The sequence below is a fragment of the Beta vulgaris genome, chromosome 9, assembly GCF_026745355.1.
Source record: "Beta vulgaris subsp. vulgaris cultivar EL10 chromosome 9, EL10.2, whole genome shotgun sequence".
NCBI lineage: Eukaryota > Viridiplantae > Streptophyta > Magnoliopsida > Caryophyllales > Amaranthaceae > Beta > Beta vulgaris.
Genome location: NC_079210.1, coordinates 44,720,306 through 44,736,713, shown reverse-complemented (window position 1 = coordinate 44,736,713; position 16,408 = coordinate 44,720,306). Strand labels below are relative to the sequence as shown.

Genomic DNA, 16,408 nt, shown 5'->3' with positions numbered 1-16,408 from the left:
AATTAGATTTAAAATAAGCAAAAATAAGGTGAACTGAACATAGCCACATAGTCAGAGACTCTCCTCAAGCGTCCCCTACTCCCCTTCTTTCTCTCTCCTCTGGTCACTTGGTATAACGCTTCTTTTTTCTCCCTCATACCTTTTCTTTTCTCTCTTTCTTTTTTTTTTCGCCACTTTGCCTGAGCCCGGAGTTCTTGTCACCACGACGCCACCGGATACACTCCGACACTCGCCAGTCGCCAGAAGCCCAGAACGCCAGCGGCCAAATCCAGAACCAGTAGCGGCAGACCGGGGTTCGACAGTGCTGCAGTAGGTCGCCACTTTCCTTTTTCTTAATTTTTTTTTTCGCTAATTTATAAATGATAGACTTCCCATTTTGATGTGAATTGTGAATTGATACTTCCTCCGTTTCTAAATAAATACAACATTTGCATAGTGTTTACTATTCACGGTTTAAACTTTAATTAGCTTTGTTAATTTACAGGAAAAACATAGTCATGTGGTATTTTTTGTTAGATTCGTCTAATTTTTTTTAATATCAACTTTTTATGATTTTTACTTATTAATAATTGAAGATATTAATCGTTAAAATAATACATTGACAAATAAGAAGTGTTACACTTATTTTGAAACGGAGGAAGTATTTTAAATTGAAATAAGAAAGTATGAAAATGAAATTTAGATGTTGTGCAATTGTGAAATATAGAATTGAGATTACTTGAATTGAAATTAGAGATTACTTGAATTGAAATTAGAGATTACTTGAATTGAAATTGAGATTAATTGAATTGAAATTATTTGAATTGAAATTAGAGATTAGAAATTGTTAAATTGAAATAGAGGTTGTGAATTGAAATTAGTTGAATTTGGAATTAGATGTTGTGAAATGTAATTTGAAACAAGGAACTTTGGTATTAATATCTAATAATATGTTTGTTTATACTAGATTTGGAAGATGAAAATTGGCATTGTATTTTGATTTGAATTTTTAGTCGTAAAATCAACTCAAGTATTGTATTTTGTTTTATTTGATTTTTTCTCATCCGTAACCCCATCTCGTAATTCTTGGATACGCCACTGCATATTTAGATTTTAATTCTATGCATACCTGAAACACAGGGATAACCTACAGATAAAACTAAAAATAAAAGCGTAAATTTGCATAAATAAACTTCTTATATATCACTTATTTTTGCTGGAAGAAATTATTTATAATTTATTTTTGGGTACTTAAGACCTTAAAAATCTTTTCTTAACAAGATAATATTAATAAAGTACTCGTTGATACAAATCAAACAAGACCCTACATGATTATATTTTTTCTTATATATTGAGAAAAATCTAAAAGATTCTCTCTAATTGCGAATAGTGTCAAGATTCTAAATGAGAAAGATAAAAAAATACAGAGGGTTGTTAACCTTAACCTATCTTGAGATGTTTACTCACCTAAATCTATTATGTGATGAACACGTCCCTCTCTTTCGTAACACATTCCGCCATTTTCTCCTCACACATAACCCACTTAAAGTTACTTGATACATGAGAAATCTAAATGGATCAACGTTTGAAAATAGGCTAAGGACCTGTTCTCCTCAACTTATTTTCAGTTCAGTTCAGTACAATACTTTTACTTCACTATTCATTTTAGTTCAGTTTAGCTGTTTTATGTCTTATGTCGAAGAGAATGGGCCTAAGGTAAGGTTATGTGATATGTCTTGCAAAACAAAAGTGTAAGAGGTTTATTCTTCTCAGCAGGCCGCGCAATTTCTCACCATCAGACTGAGAGTCTCGCACCAGCCACCATAGCCAACTCCAAAATTTCAATATAGGTAATTTTAGTTTTAACCTAAACACCTAAATCCTAATGTTACTGGTTTATTTTCAATAAATTCTATAAGGTGTTAAATTTTATGGAAGCGTTGTGTTTAACTCTTAGAACTCCTATTGCAGTAAAACTTAAAGCAGTTGCCAGTAGTTAAGATTAGTGATTCTTTCTGTTTTTGGTGAATTTGTTTTTTTGATGAATACATTGTTGTGATTGTTTTGATGTAATTTCAATGTATGAATTATGAATTAATCAGGTTTCTAATTGTTTTGTCCAAGCATTTGAATGTATGAATTATTGAATTTAAAATTTAGTTATTGATAAAAGTATGAATGATTTAGGTTTCTAAAGCTTTGTTGAAGCATTTGAATGTATGAATTATTGAATTGAAAATTTAGGTATTGATAAAGTATGAATTAATCAGGTTTATGAATTAGGAATTTATGTGAAAGGACTATACTATAGGAGGACACAAAGAGAATTTTGATTTCAGCATATTCTCGTCTTTTGCCTATCGTTTTGATTTCTTTCTGAATCACTACCTCCTTCATCATCGTCATTACAGGAGATACAGAGAAATAGATAATGGCAGATTGTGTTGGATGCTTTAACCCTTCAAAAACCCTAATTAAAGAAAAGCTCTTTTCACCCCTTACTTTTTCAAATGGTAGTGCTCATTGCTGTTACTACAAACATGGATTCAAGTTGAGGAGCAAATTCCAAGGATTATATGCTTCTTCAACAATGTCAACACCAAACCATCCTGGACCTACATCTTCAATAGATGTTTTGAATCAGGGCAATCGCAATCCAGAGATTTTCCAAGCAATTGAAAAGTCTCTATCCAATTGCCTTTCAGAGACCAACCTTCATCTCACAGTTCCTGGTCTCAAGTCCAAAACCCGAGGCAAGGTATGACACTTTTATTTTAATTAGAATATTTTCCCATATCTTCTTATTATAAACACAATAATATTAAATCAGTACTCATATTTTCTGAAAATTTGGTGGAAGGATGTGCATGTAGCTTTTGGACGGTCTATGAATGGATCCTTCTAAATTCCTGAGTTATAAGGATTAAATATAATTCCTTCGTTTCTCTTTAGATGTTACGCTTACTATTTTAGGATGTTTTAAATTAGATGTTGCACTTTCATTTTGGGTAATAACTTCTCTCTACTATCACATGGGAACCTTTTATTTTTATTATCTCCATCTCCCTCCTCTCCAAAAATTGTCTAGGAGTTCTTGATTATAAAAGTGTAACATCTAAATTGAAACGGAGGAAGTATTTGATTTGGAAGTGACAAGTTAATTGCGGAGGTGACAAGTTAATGTCATCTAGCAGTTGTAAGTGGTATCGAAGGTTTTCTTTTTTCGGCTATGGTCAATAAATGCTGACAGAATAAGCTATTTGTAGGTCAGAGACATATATGATGGTGGAGATTTTCTTGTGTTGGTCACTACAGATAGACAAAGTGCATTTGACAGAGTTCTTGCTTCAATTCCATTCAAAGGACAGGTATTGATATTTAGTTGATGTGTGTAATGGCTGTTAGCTGGTGTAATATGAGGTTATTCTACTTGTTTCAGGTATTGAATGAGACAAGTTTATGGTGGTTTGACCAAACTCGTCATATTACTTCAAATGCGGTTATTTCAGCTCCGGATAAGAATGTCACAATAGCAAAAAAATGTACCATTTTTCCTGTTGAATTTGTTGGTAAGTTGGTTATATATCTGTTTATAAGGTTATTCATTTTGAGTCTTGGAATTAATTACAGATGCTCATGCTTTAGTGTGAGTTCTCTGTGTTGTTTACTCTATATAAACCTTGTCACTGTTTCTAATATGTGTATTTATGATTATTCTCAATCTTGACTCATGATGCTTGTTTATAGTGAGAGGATTTGTTACCGGAAGCACTGATACATCATTGTGGACGGTCTACAAGAATGGTGTTCGGAATTACTGTGGCAATGCTCTGTCAGATGGTTGGTTAGCTTGCAAACCCACTTTAAAACTAGAGTAGAATTAGTAGATTAAGTTCATGTTTCTCTAGAAACTTATGCTGATTTGTGATAGGACTGGTAAAAAATCAGAGGCTAGAGAGAAACATACTTACACCAACAACTAAAGCGGCAGATCATGATGTTCCTATTACTCCACAGGAGGTAGTACATCTTCTAGGTTTTATTCTATTGTTGTTTGCTTTATATGTCATTACCTGCTTGTAGAAACGCAAGTTATCCTGATCAATGACGTAATGCTAGGATTTTTATATATGTAGACCTTTCATCTATGCTCTATGGTCCTTTAACTTCTATGTGTCCAGCTCTTTCACCCCTTGTTTGTCTTCAGTCTTCTGATTTTGTGAGACATTAAACAACTAAAATGGTATATACGATGTATCCTAGCCAGTATATTGGTTGTTTTCAAGTGCTCGAAGCCTTCAATTGATGCTTTGAAGATTAATTTGGTGAACTGACATGTGTACTTTGTACTTTGTAGCCTGAAATTATTGCTTTGAAGATTAATCTGGTGAAAGGACGTGTACTTTGTTTTTTATATTTTGTAATATATTTCTTGTTGAACTACCATTATTTGAGGTTAAAATACGATGAAATGGTATTTGTTGAATTTTAATTTGTCTCTGAACTCTTAATATTCATTATAGCTCAGGTGCGAATATATTGATTTTGCAGATTATAGAACGTGGGCTAATGACCAAAGCTGATTTTGATGAAGTTAGCAGGAAAGCTCTGAGTTTATTCGAGTATGGACAGGTCAGTCCACTTTCCGACTTTTATTGATGACTGCTCATCCATAGTATTCTAGGCACTGGCTAGTTTTACTTTACAACTTTAAGAATCCAAGCTCGTTTTGAAGTTCAATCTTTGAAGTTTCTATATCAGGCCTTTTGGTTGAATAACTGGCTAGTGTGATTAGTTTGATTTTCTTAAATTTATCATCTTGATGATTCCAGCGTGTGGCTCGGGAACATGGTTTGATTTTGGTGGATACTAAGTATGAATTTGGAAAAACAAGCGATGGCACAATTGTTCTAGTTGACGAGGTCAGTTATTAGTGATTGAAGCATCCAGCTTTAATCCCCTTTGATCCACTTGTAGTTGAAGGTAATAATATTGATATACAAATTTCTTTTGCCTATTCATTATAGGTGCACACACCTGATTCAAGTAGATACTGGATTGCACATTCTTATGAGGAACGTTTCCATGACGGTCTTGAACCTGAAAATGTTGACAAGGTATCAACGTTTGCAGCTTTCATTATTCTTTTGGGTGACGATAGTGTAACCAATCCATCTTCCACTATATATTTAATGTACTGGCATGTATTCTTGGTTTCTCAGGAGTTTTTGAGATTGTGGTTCAAAGATCATTGTAACCCATATGAAGACGAGGTGAGTTATATGGCAGGTCTATGTAAGCTGCCTCTGTAAGCCTTATATCCTCTTGAAATTTTTGCTGTTCCAATTTTTTGCAACCCATATGAAGATTGTGGATCTTTCACATTTAAGCTCCATGCTGATAGCCTGATACACATGCATGTTTAGGTTCTTCCAGATGCTCCCAAAGAACTTGTTTGCGAGCTAGCTTCACGGTATGCCCGATGTCTCTTTTCAGCTTTTAGACATAGAGTTCATCATCAGATCTTAAATAATTGTGTTGTGGCATTTGACTGCAGATATATATTTCTCTATGAGACGATAACAGGTTCCAACTTTGATATACCAGATGCAGAGGTAATTTACTCTGTTGAGTAGTGTCTTGTATGCTTTTAAAATTTGGCAAAAATTGAAATCTTTAATCTCTGTGCAGATACCAATTCATGACAGAATCTCTCGAAATGTCTCATTGGCATTGGCATCTCTCAAGTAAAACTCATATTCCAATAGCCTAGATTAACTTTTCTCGGTCGAAAGCCATTAACCATTTCTTTTTTCTCACCTTCCAAATGGGAAAGATAGAAGGTTTTCTGAATAAGAGTTGCTGGTTGCTCACACAAAGGGTCTAGAATTAAAAGTCTATGTATTGTTAAGAATTAAGATGTATACTCCTTGAACACTGTATGATTGTAGTATCTGTACAATCTGGAATTTAGGGGTTTCGGCGGACAAAAATAGGGGATATTTTGGGGAGTATTTAAAAGCTTACCTCTTATTTTCCCCAAAATTAATCAAGTTTTTTGTATATCGTGGTTATAAATTAGGAGCTTCGAGCTCTATCGTCATTACGATGTTAGACTAACAGTGTAACAAAAAACTACTTGATGGAATCTGGGTTTTCCTTTTGGATGTGGGACTAATTGGTTTTTCTGGATTCCCAAAGTTTGAATTTCATTGAGCTCGTTTGATTCTAATTTTTCTCTGTTATTCACTCAAGTCTACTTGACTTGCTGTGAATTTTTTCGACATGGAATCATATTTGAAAAATCCAAACATCTCAGAGATAGATAGAGGTAGGAATTTCTCGAACGAATCGCACTCCTTCGTATATGTCAGGAGTCCATTGAGGAGTTGGGGCTGGGGAAAGCTTGAACCCCATTCCTACGGTGATGAATATAAGCGCAATTGAAATTCCTGAGGAGTTATACGCAACAACTATTTGCTGATTAGTGCTTTGACTGATTTCTTGTGTTTGTTCTTTGTAAAACATCTATTATTAACTTCATCTTTTCAACTTTGGTTTCTATGTCCTGTTATCAATTTCATTTGTTAAAATCGATCCTATTCTTGACTTGATCTTTGTGATCACTGTTTTAGTTCTGTGATTATTTTGTGTGATATTTGTGGTCTTTTGTTACTTAAGTTTGTGATTCTTGTGCGATCACTCGTATATGAATTTCAAACTCTGTAATTATGTGTGATCAATTATGATTTCTTGCGAAATCGTCTATGAAATTCTTGATTTGAGTGTTGCTGTTTCTTAATCAAATTTCTAAACGCGCAAACTCATCATATCTACCATCCTCTATGCTAATAAAATGGAACATTAGAGATATGGATAACTAATCCTCCTTACTTGGCTTATTGCTAAATAAGTTGGAACTTTTTGTTGGAAAACTATATCTTAGTGATCAATATTTTAGATTAATTTCTTATTTGTATAGTTCTTTTATTCTCTGTTTTTTTTTGGCAGCATGCGGGATTGTCTATTATCTGCTCCATAACTATTACAAGCTATAAAAGAGACCTAGTTTTTAGGCCCGAGTAATGCTCCGGGTACTTATATTTTTCATATATTAATAATTTAATTTTAAAATGATTACACCATATGTCATTTGGTGTAGTGGTAAATGTAAATTAATTCTTATTAATAGGTCATTCGTTCCTTTGAACTTCATTTGCTGATTCGTATTCTCGAACAACAATAATAAGATTTGATTAGCATCAAGAATAATTTACCCACACCATTAATTACGAAGTAGAGGACTTTAATGATCATGGTGAATTTCAAAAGGAGAGATCACGGGGACGACTGCAAAAAAAAAAAATCAAAAAAAATAATTTTATGGCTAGAAGTAAGCATTAACTGCTACATTACTAATTACAACACATATCTATAATTTTGTGGAAACATGAATCACTAAAAGATGTTAGATCAGATGGTAAATCTTTAAAAATCCTTACTGGAGGTCAGGGGTTGTATATTCTTTTTAAATAATGATCACCTGACTTATTGTTGGTTAAGACACGTGGCAAAATTCTAGTGGCGGATTGAGGGTACCACGTGGCGTGTATACATCGTCACGCACGCTTTTTAATATATTTGTATAGATTCCACTATATAAAGTAGAACAAACCTTCCCTAAAAAAAAGTTTAGCAAACCTCTCTCTACCATCAATATGAAACAATACAAAAAGAAAGTGTAAGAAATCAACAAGTAATAATATAACTAAACATTTTATTTGGAAATTTTCAACTATAATAATACAATTTTTTGGCCGTTCTTTCGCAATAATACAAGCTTTTAATTATTATTTAATAATACAAATTTTATATCAAAATTCTCCCAATAGATCAAAAGTGACCTTTAACCTATAAAACAAGTAAATTTTTTTTAAAGAACCCCCAAAAATCTCCTTCTCTCTCCTCCCCTCCCTCTACCAACATAATCCCCACCCCTCCCCCTCCCCCCCCCGGATGAAACCATCGGTCCACCCTTACCAACCCTCCCCCACCACGAAACCTTCCTCCCAGCCACGAAATGTCCTTCACCTAAACACAACTCCTCTTTTCGCTGCCAAAGCTCCCCACATCTACATCGGTAACCACCAAACAAGGAGGAGTTGCTGACAAAGCGAAGAGGAGAGAGGATAAACGAGGAGGAAAAGAGTATGTGAGTCGGCGGCGGGCAAAAATAGCCGAGGTTCTGTTATCCTCCTTATTCGTCTCTACCAACACTTCTCCCTGTCCCTTCTCCTTAGCTTCCGCGCAACTCAATCCATCATTGTTACAAAATCAAGCCCTAACAAAATCGTCGACGTCCTCCTCTCTCAATCCTTCTTCTCCACCTTCACTCGTTACCTCCCAACTGCTCAAAATTATCGAAAGATTCCACATCAATCCATCTCATTCCCCCCCCCCCCCCCTTTTTTTCCCCAAAACTCCACTTTCTTTCCTTTTGTTGTTGATTTGTTTTAATATTAATTTCTTCACATAATAACTCACACAGGGGAGAGAAAAAATAGAAAGAGGGGGAAGGGGGAGCAGGAGAGAAGAAAGAAAAAAATATTTTTAATGTTTTTTTATATCAAAAATTTTAAAATAAGCAAATAAAATAATAACACGTGTCCTAATGAGTGTCATGTCAGCTTGTTTACCTCCTTCAACAAGTTACCAACCGATTTCGACCTACTGGGAGAATTTTGATGTAAAATTTGTATTATTGCAAGAGAATTAACGGCCAAAAGTTCGTATTATTTTAGTTAAAAAATCTTTTTATTTGTTCTATTGAAATGATTACTCATATACTCATACGAAAAGTATAGGAAGTGTATACGAAAATCTTTTAATTTATAGCCATTATAGGAATCGATTTTTTCCGTTGAAGAACAAGATCTCGGTGATGTTATTTCGAATTTTTTTTTATTTTCACTAACAGTAGTTTGATTTTTACATCTTCTTGTTAGTTGATTAAATTTATAGCCATTATAGGAATCGAAAAAAAAAACGAAAACTATTAACATTACCTGTCACCCTGCTCGCCGTCGAAGACGATGTCGCTCGCCGACGCAGTGCTGCTCGCCGCCGAAGACGCTGCTCGCCGCCGAAGACACTACTGGAGATTGGGGATTTAGGCCTTTAGGGTTTTCGAAAACCCTTGAAGAAGTGGAGCAGGTCACAGTGCTGAATGAACGTGACTTGAAGTGTTAGCTTTTTTTTTTTGTTTTTGGTGTTTCAAGTTTGTTTAAAATTTTAATTGGGTTGAGAAAAAAGCCCTTAGTTTGTATCTTTTAATTGGGCTAAAAATTTTAATTTGGTATATATTTTTAAGTGGACTTCAAATTGTAATTCAAGTTGGGTTAGAAATTAATGTATAAAAATTTGTACTTTAAAATTTTTCGAACATGTTTGCGAGCTTTCGAGCCGAACTCTACTAGGCTTGGCTCGGCTTGTTAAGGTCGCGAAGCCGATCTCGAACTCGAGTCGAGCCCTCTCGAGCCGAGCTTTGACCGAGCCGAGCTCGAACAGTTTGCGAGCCACCCTGGCTCATTAACACCCCTACTTATGTTATAGATAGACTTGGGACGTCGTCTCAAGTAAGGCTTGGCTTAGTTGTGAAAATTTGGCCTTATAACTTTAAGGTCATGGGATCAAAGTCCATTAGGGGTTCTTTGGAAGTGAGGTTTCCCTTATCATTCTTCTTCCTTCCCTCCCAACCAATGAGTTTGATATGCAAATTTACGTCGTTATACTTGTAAGACGTGTCAATTCAATACACTCTCCATCTTACCTACTTTAAAAAAAGAAAAAAAAAGACTTGGGACAGTTGACTGTTGATATAATATGGTTTGAATGTGAAAAGATTAAGGAATAATGTAGACCTTACCCACACTGCTCATGTGGATGGCATAACTCATAAGTGATAGTTAAATGGTATCTAAAAAAAATTATAGACATTTCAAGTTACTATAACTGTAGAAGTTTATGAAGCAAAGTGTGGCTTCCAAAAAATTTATACCTTTGAGGTGCGTACAAGCGTCAAAACCACAAGGGCACATCCCATGTGCTGGAACTACATTATTGAGGTCGATGTTTCTTGTAATTTTGCTTGTTCGCAAGTCTTTTTTTAACCGGAAAATTTATTACTTGATAGTTTAGAGAACAGTAAGACAACATCGGTGTCGAGTTGATAAGTCGGTGGTCCACCGTCCATTCACGTCAACAAAAATATAGTAAAACTCACGATTTACTATTGAACTAGTTATTAAACCCGGATTATGCCCCGGGTAAAGAAAATTTTCATTTATTAATATTATACATTAAATTGATAACACTAAATAACAATTGGTCTAGTGGTCAAGATGTTAGTATATAACCTTAAAGTCATGGGATCAAACCTCATACTAAACAATTTCTAATTTTTTTTTTTACTGTATGTGGATTACATGGAGTAGAAGTCGCTTAGGGAGAGCGCCATGTGGCATCGTTCCTTGTTTAGGAACGCCTTTTAATCTATACTATTATCTAAAGCAGAAGACAAAAGCTGACGTGTCAAGCTCACATTAACCGGGCAATTCTAGAGCTCCTCACAATTAAACGCTCAATGAGAGTGTCCACGTGGCAATGCATATTTTTTTGGCCGAAAAATTAATGAAAAATGCAAATAATTTGGAAATTAAATGATTCATTTTTTAATTAGGCAATTAATATCATGATCTCATAAGAGATTTCCGGAAATCAAGGATATTCCATTCATATAGTATTGTGATTGAGAGTTAATTATGGGTACAATTTGTAATTCAAAATTCAATTTCATTAGTGTTGGCCGAAATTTTTTTGCCATATTGGGTTTTACGAATATTTTACTAACCAACTAAATACGGGAAGTAATTTAAATTATCAATCAATCTTAATTATTGCCTCCCTTAATGGTAATTGTCAATCAATCAGTTAATTTAAATTGATACTATCCGAAATTATATTACCAATCAATCAATAGTTATTCTGATTGTCAATCAACCAATTTTGGATACTAATTACCTAAATAACGTAAATATGCAAAATAAACGTATCATTTTTTAGTATAAATAGTGTCGTTTTCTCTTCAAACATCCCAACTCATTTTCGGATTTTCAATTTGCATATTGATGTCAACTTCTTCCCCTATCTCTAAGTCAATATTATGTTCTCCTCGAAACATAATAGAAACAAAATTCATCCAAAAAATGGCCCGCTAAAGTTGAATCCGGTCTCTCTCATTCTTAATCTTTCTCTTTCTAAACGAAAACATGGCTCCATTCAATGAAATCATTCAATAATATGGAATGATTTTACTAATTTCGAATGAATGAAGATTGTTACATGCGTTTATTTATCCGAATTCGAAAAATAATGGATGAATTCTCCAAACGCGATGGAAGAAAATTTCATAATCATCATCATCATAAAACATCACAATCGAGATTTTGAGTATTTTTTATGAAAGTACATCGATCTATTTGTATAATTTTTAGTATTTAATAATAGGAATAGACTTTTTTTTTAATTAATTGTTTTTTAATTCATCCTATAAATTCCGTTTTTTATTTTGTTATCATTTCTTTATGTATTTTATTGTTTGTTAATTCATCAAATGTAATCGTCCTTATCCCTGTTGAATAATAATAAATTCATTTCTTTTTATTCTTTTGTCATATTTATATTCAAATTCGATTAATGGTTTGATACATTTTGGTTGTTCTTTATGCAATTTGAAGGTTATTCTAGACTCAAACAATCATATTACTTCAAATTCTTCATTTTTATTAAGATTCCAACGCAATTACACATCATACATTCAATATTTACACACATTGTAATTATATTATACTATATAATTAGTCAACTACAAACAATGTATGAGGCAATTTCAATATTTCATTTTCTTATAATTAGACATCTCATTCATAATATCACAAACAAACTTGCACGCAAAAAATACAACATAGTTAGATAACAATAGTTGCATCATTGTATAACTTACCTCAATTTGGACACAAAACAAAATAGATCATCAGTAGAAGACGTGGTTACATGAGAAAGAATGTTGGTAATAATCTCAGTAGAGAGGTAGAATAATATGTTAGTTTTTTTCGGTTCTTTAAACTCCATGAATTAACCTTTTTAGTTTTGTCTATATGCCTTAATTATTTCTAATTTGTGATTATATTGTCAATCCAAACTATAGTAAGATAGTACTGTCGAATGTTTTAACTTAATTAAATTCCATTCGCGATGTAAAGTAACACTTATTTATACATTAGGTAGCACTATTTTATGATTGATGAAAACATATTTGTGCATATAAGCCTACAGCCTACCTATTAGATGTTATATATGATTCAAGCCTATTGAAGTTTGATGTAGTATGTAATAGGCAATTGACTAATTGTCTTAAAATCATATGAATAGTCTATGTAGCTACTGCAGCCAAATCAATTGATTAGATGCAGATTCCAATACAGATTATTATAAAAGTATAATAGAGGAGGAAGGCATAAGTTAGAAAGACCACCTAACTTTGATTGAAGATAAGTTATTTTGATCCACAAAAAGTTGGTGATTATTCAATCGCCATGCCATAATTTTATTTGGTATTGCTATAGGAAACATACACCAATCACGCACAATCTATCTATCATTCTATCTATACTATTATCTAAAGTAAAATCCAAAATCCTACGTGTCAAGCTCACATTAACCGGGCAATTCTAAAGCTTCTCACAATTAAACTCTCAGTGTCCACGTGGCAATGCAGAATATTTTGGCCGAAAATTATATGAAAAATGCAAAAAAAAATCGTGATTTGTGTTTGATTGATTTTTTAAATTAGGCAATTAATATTATGATATCATATGAGATTTCCGGAAATCAAGCACATTCCATTTATAAATTAATGTGATTGATGTTAATTATGGGTACAATTACGTAATTCAAAATTCAAATTAATATTGGTGTTGTCCGAAAATTCTAATTGCCATATTGGGTAATTACGAAAATTTTACTAACCAACTAAATACGGGAAGTAATTTAAATTATCAATCAATCTTAATTATTGCCTCCCTTAATGGTAATTGTCAATCAATCAGTTAATTTAAATTGATACTATCCGAAATTATGTTACCAATCAATCAATAGTTATTCTGATTGTTAATCAACCATAATTTTAGATACTAATTACCTAAATAACGTAAATATGCAAAATAAACGTATCATTTTTTTGTATAAATAGTGTCGTTTTCTCTTCAAACATCCCAACTCATTTTCGGATTTTCAATTTGCATATTGATGTCAACTTCTTCCCCTATCTCTACATCAATATTATGTTCTCCTCCAAACATAATAGAAACAGAAAATCCATCCAAAAAATGGCCCGTTAATGTTGAATATTTGAATTTTTTAGATGTTGAATCTATGGTTTTAACTATTTTTCGTGGAGGGTATCTTTATTTCCACAACGTGTCCAGTATGTTTACATATCATTTTAAGAAACGCAATGAAGTATGGGCTTATGTTGAAGACGTTAAGACAACAATACATGGTTATCGTCCATATTTTGATTTTTCGAACATGATGTTATATGATCTACAACATTCCATCAAGAGCTTACAAGATTGATGATGAGTATTTTGAAGAATTTGATTTAAACAATACGGAATGTTGTGGCGTTAACAACAAAATAATATTGGTTGATTATCTTTCAATTGATTAAAACGTAGTAATTAAAGTCACTATGTAGTTGTCATATAACATTTTTATTATCGATAACGTTTTTAATTTATTTTGTTTCATATTTATTTTTAGTATGTAGTTGTAATAAGATGATTTACATCTTTATGCCCTTTATCTATGTACTTAGTTGTAATAAAATTATTAGAGTTGATTTCGATTGAATTGATTATTTATAATGAATTGAACATTATATACTAGAACTATTCGATTCTTTAAGTAATTGACATTAATAACCATCATTGTGCATATAATGGCGAGGTAATGATAATATTGAAATATAGATTTATCATGGTCACGATAAAAGAATTAGATAGATTTACTTTGTATGTGAATAGTGCAAAATTCCGATTTTCTAAGAGAGAAAATAAACACATAGGACTTATAGAATAAACATGTAAAGTTGGACGTTAGAACAAAATAACAATAACACATTAAAAAAAATTCTTAAGTTCCACCTTGAGTAAATTATCTTAATATGATGCTTTACACGAAAGATGTGATACAATTTTTTAAAATTAAACTTTCAGTAATAAATTATTTGCTTGCCATCCATAAAATGGCTAAATGGATTAATAGTGTAACAAGACTTAACGTTTTGTTGCTTAAGAAACATAATAATGACCAATTTGTAAATTGAAAGCATGAAAACTTCACTTTTTATGATTCATGTGTCAACCTATCTATCTAACTATATAGCATATATATACAAATTGGTAATATGCCCGTGCGTTATGCAAGATATTATGGTGTGTTTATCTTAATGTATATGTGTTTAATATATGTTTGTTATTATTTTTTATATTTTTTAGTTACTCTTCAATTTTTAGACAAACTATATAATTATCGTCTCAATATATTATTCGACTAAAAAAAAAGTCATAGTAGCTAAGCATCTTCTAGCAATATGATCTCGAGGAACTTTGGTGATCATACACCAATTGAAAGACACAGGTTATTCTAGACTCAAACAATCATATTACTTCAAATTCTTCATTTTTTATTAAGATTCCAACGCAATTACACATCATACATTCAATATTTACACACATTGTAATTATATTATACTATATAATTAGTCTACTACAAATAATGTATGAGGCAATTTTAATATTTTGTTTTTTTATAATTAGACATCTAATTCATAATATCACAAACAAATTTGCACGCAAAAAATACAACATAGTTAGATAACAATTGTTGCATCATTGTATAACTTACCTCAATTTGGACACAAAATAAAATAGATTATCAATAGAAGACGTGGTTACATGTGAAAGAATGTTGGTAATAATCTCATTAAAGAGGTAGAATAATATGTTAGTTTTTTTCGGTTCTTTAAACTCCATGAATTAACCTTTTTAGTTTTGTCTATATGCCTTAATTATTTCTAATTTGTGAGTATATTGTCAATCCAAACTAAGGTAATTATAGGGGACATGTATATTTTAACTGAAGTAGTAAAAACGTAGCCTCTAGGAATCTAAAAAGTTCATAATTTAACTTTTTTAAGTACTTACCGGAGCAAATTGTGACCAAATTAACTTTAGAATCTGATCAAGACAAACAACAAAACCAAGCAAGCAAGCCGATGGATATTATAGCAACTACTCATTTGGGTGAGGTAGAGTGGTAGACTGATGCTGATGTGAGTGATATCACATACATGTAATATTTCAACGAACCTTTTGAAGAAAATTAAGTCTAAATTTGTATTATTAGTGCTGATTACGAAGAAGGAAGATTATTAGGATGTCGAAGCAGGTAAATTAGCAAAGGGATGTTCAAATTACGAAGGAAATTAAGTTGATAATATTTAACTGGTAGTTTTTGTAAATTAGTATGTTTGTTATTTTAAACGTTTTTACATAGTTTACGTTATATCCTTTCACCCCTTATTTCAATATAACTTTGAACTAATCATAAAATAATGTTTAAAGTCGACTAATATAATATATTGAGGATTAATTTCAATTATTTCAACCTTAATATATATATATATATATATATATATATATATACACGTTAGTAGTATTATCTATTTAATAAATTTTAAAATTGTAAATGGTGTGTATTAACAGGAAGTATGTCTAATTTAAGGTAATATTATCTTATAATATCCATTATGATTCTGATGTTGACAAATAAAAAAAAAAATTTAAGGTTGTAAACCTTCTATATATATTACATGATAATTTAACATAATTGTAGCTAGGTAATATTTGATAACTAAAATTAAGGCTAAAATCAGGATTGAAATATTTGTCAACTATACATAGATATGTATTCCTATTACATAATATATATTATGTATGTATATCAATTCTAATAGTTTATAATATTCATTCAAATAATATATTAAGATAGAGTATGATTATTCATTTTTAATATTTCAATTCATCCACCAATTCGAAATGAATAATGAAAATGATGATCCAAATGCATCAAAACAATATCGGCATGTTAAGAAGGGAAGGGGTTCAAAACGACATGCATATCATACATGTATGTATTCATCTAACCGTTTATAGTTAGGTTTTATATATGAATATATGATATTCCATCTTCTTCCGAATAAATACAATATAACTAATTATTAAGTTACAATTAAACTATAAACAAA

At 31.8% G+C, this 16,408-nt stretch overlaps 1 protein-coding gene across 7 annotated transcripts; it reads left to right on the top strand.

Moving 5' to 3' along the window:
* Positions 1–72: 72 nt before the first annotated feature.
* Positions 73–6,211, top strand: LOC104903971 (phosphoribosylaminoimidazole-succinocarboxamide synthase, chloroplastic). 7 transcript variants are annotated; one of them, XM_057392066.1, is made up of 14 exons: positions 73–313; positions 1,756–1,829; positions 2,391–2,737; positions 3,246–3,347; positions 3,419–3,548; positions 3,727–3,819; positions 3,911–3,999; positions 4,531–4,611; positions 4,812–4,901; positions 5,007–5,096; positions 5,202–5,252; positions 5,406–5,452; positions 5,566–5,594; positions 5,671–6,211. In XM_057392066.1, exons 3-13 carry the CDS (start codon positions 2,411–2,413, stop codon positions 5,576–5,578), a joined length of 1,113 nt encoding a protein of 370 aa, XP_057248049.1. In that variant the 5' UTR covers positions 73–313; positions 1,756–1,829; positions 2,391–2,410; the 3' UTR covers positions 5,579–5,594; positions 5,671–6,211. The 7 variants fall into 7 exon arrangements, with proteins under 7 accessions (XP_057248049.1, XP_048492206.1, XP_057248048.1 ...); XM_010692124.4 differs by having other exon boundaries at positions 75–309; positions 5,537–5,594; XM_010692125.4 differs by having other exon boundaries at positions 75–309; positions 1,753–1,829; positions 5,537–5,594.
* Positions 6,212–16,408: the final 10,197 nt, after the last annotated feature.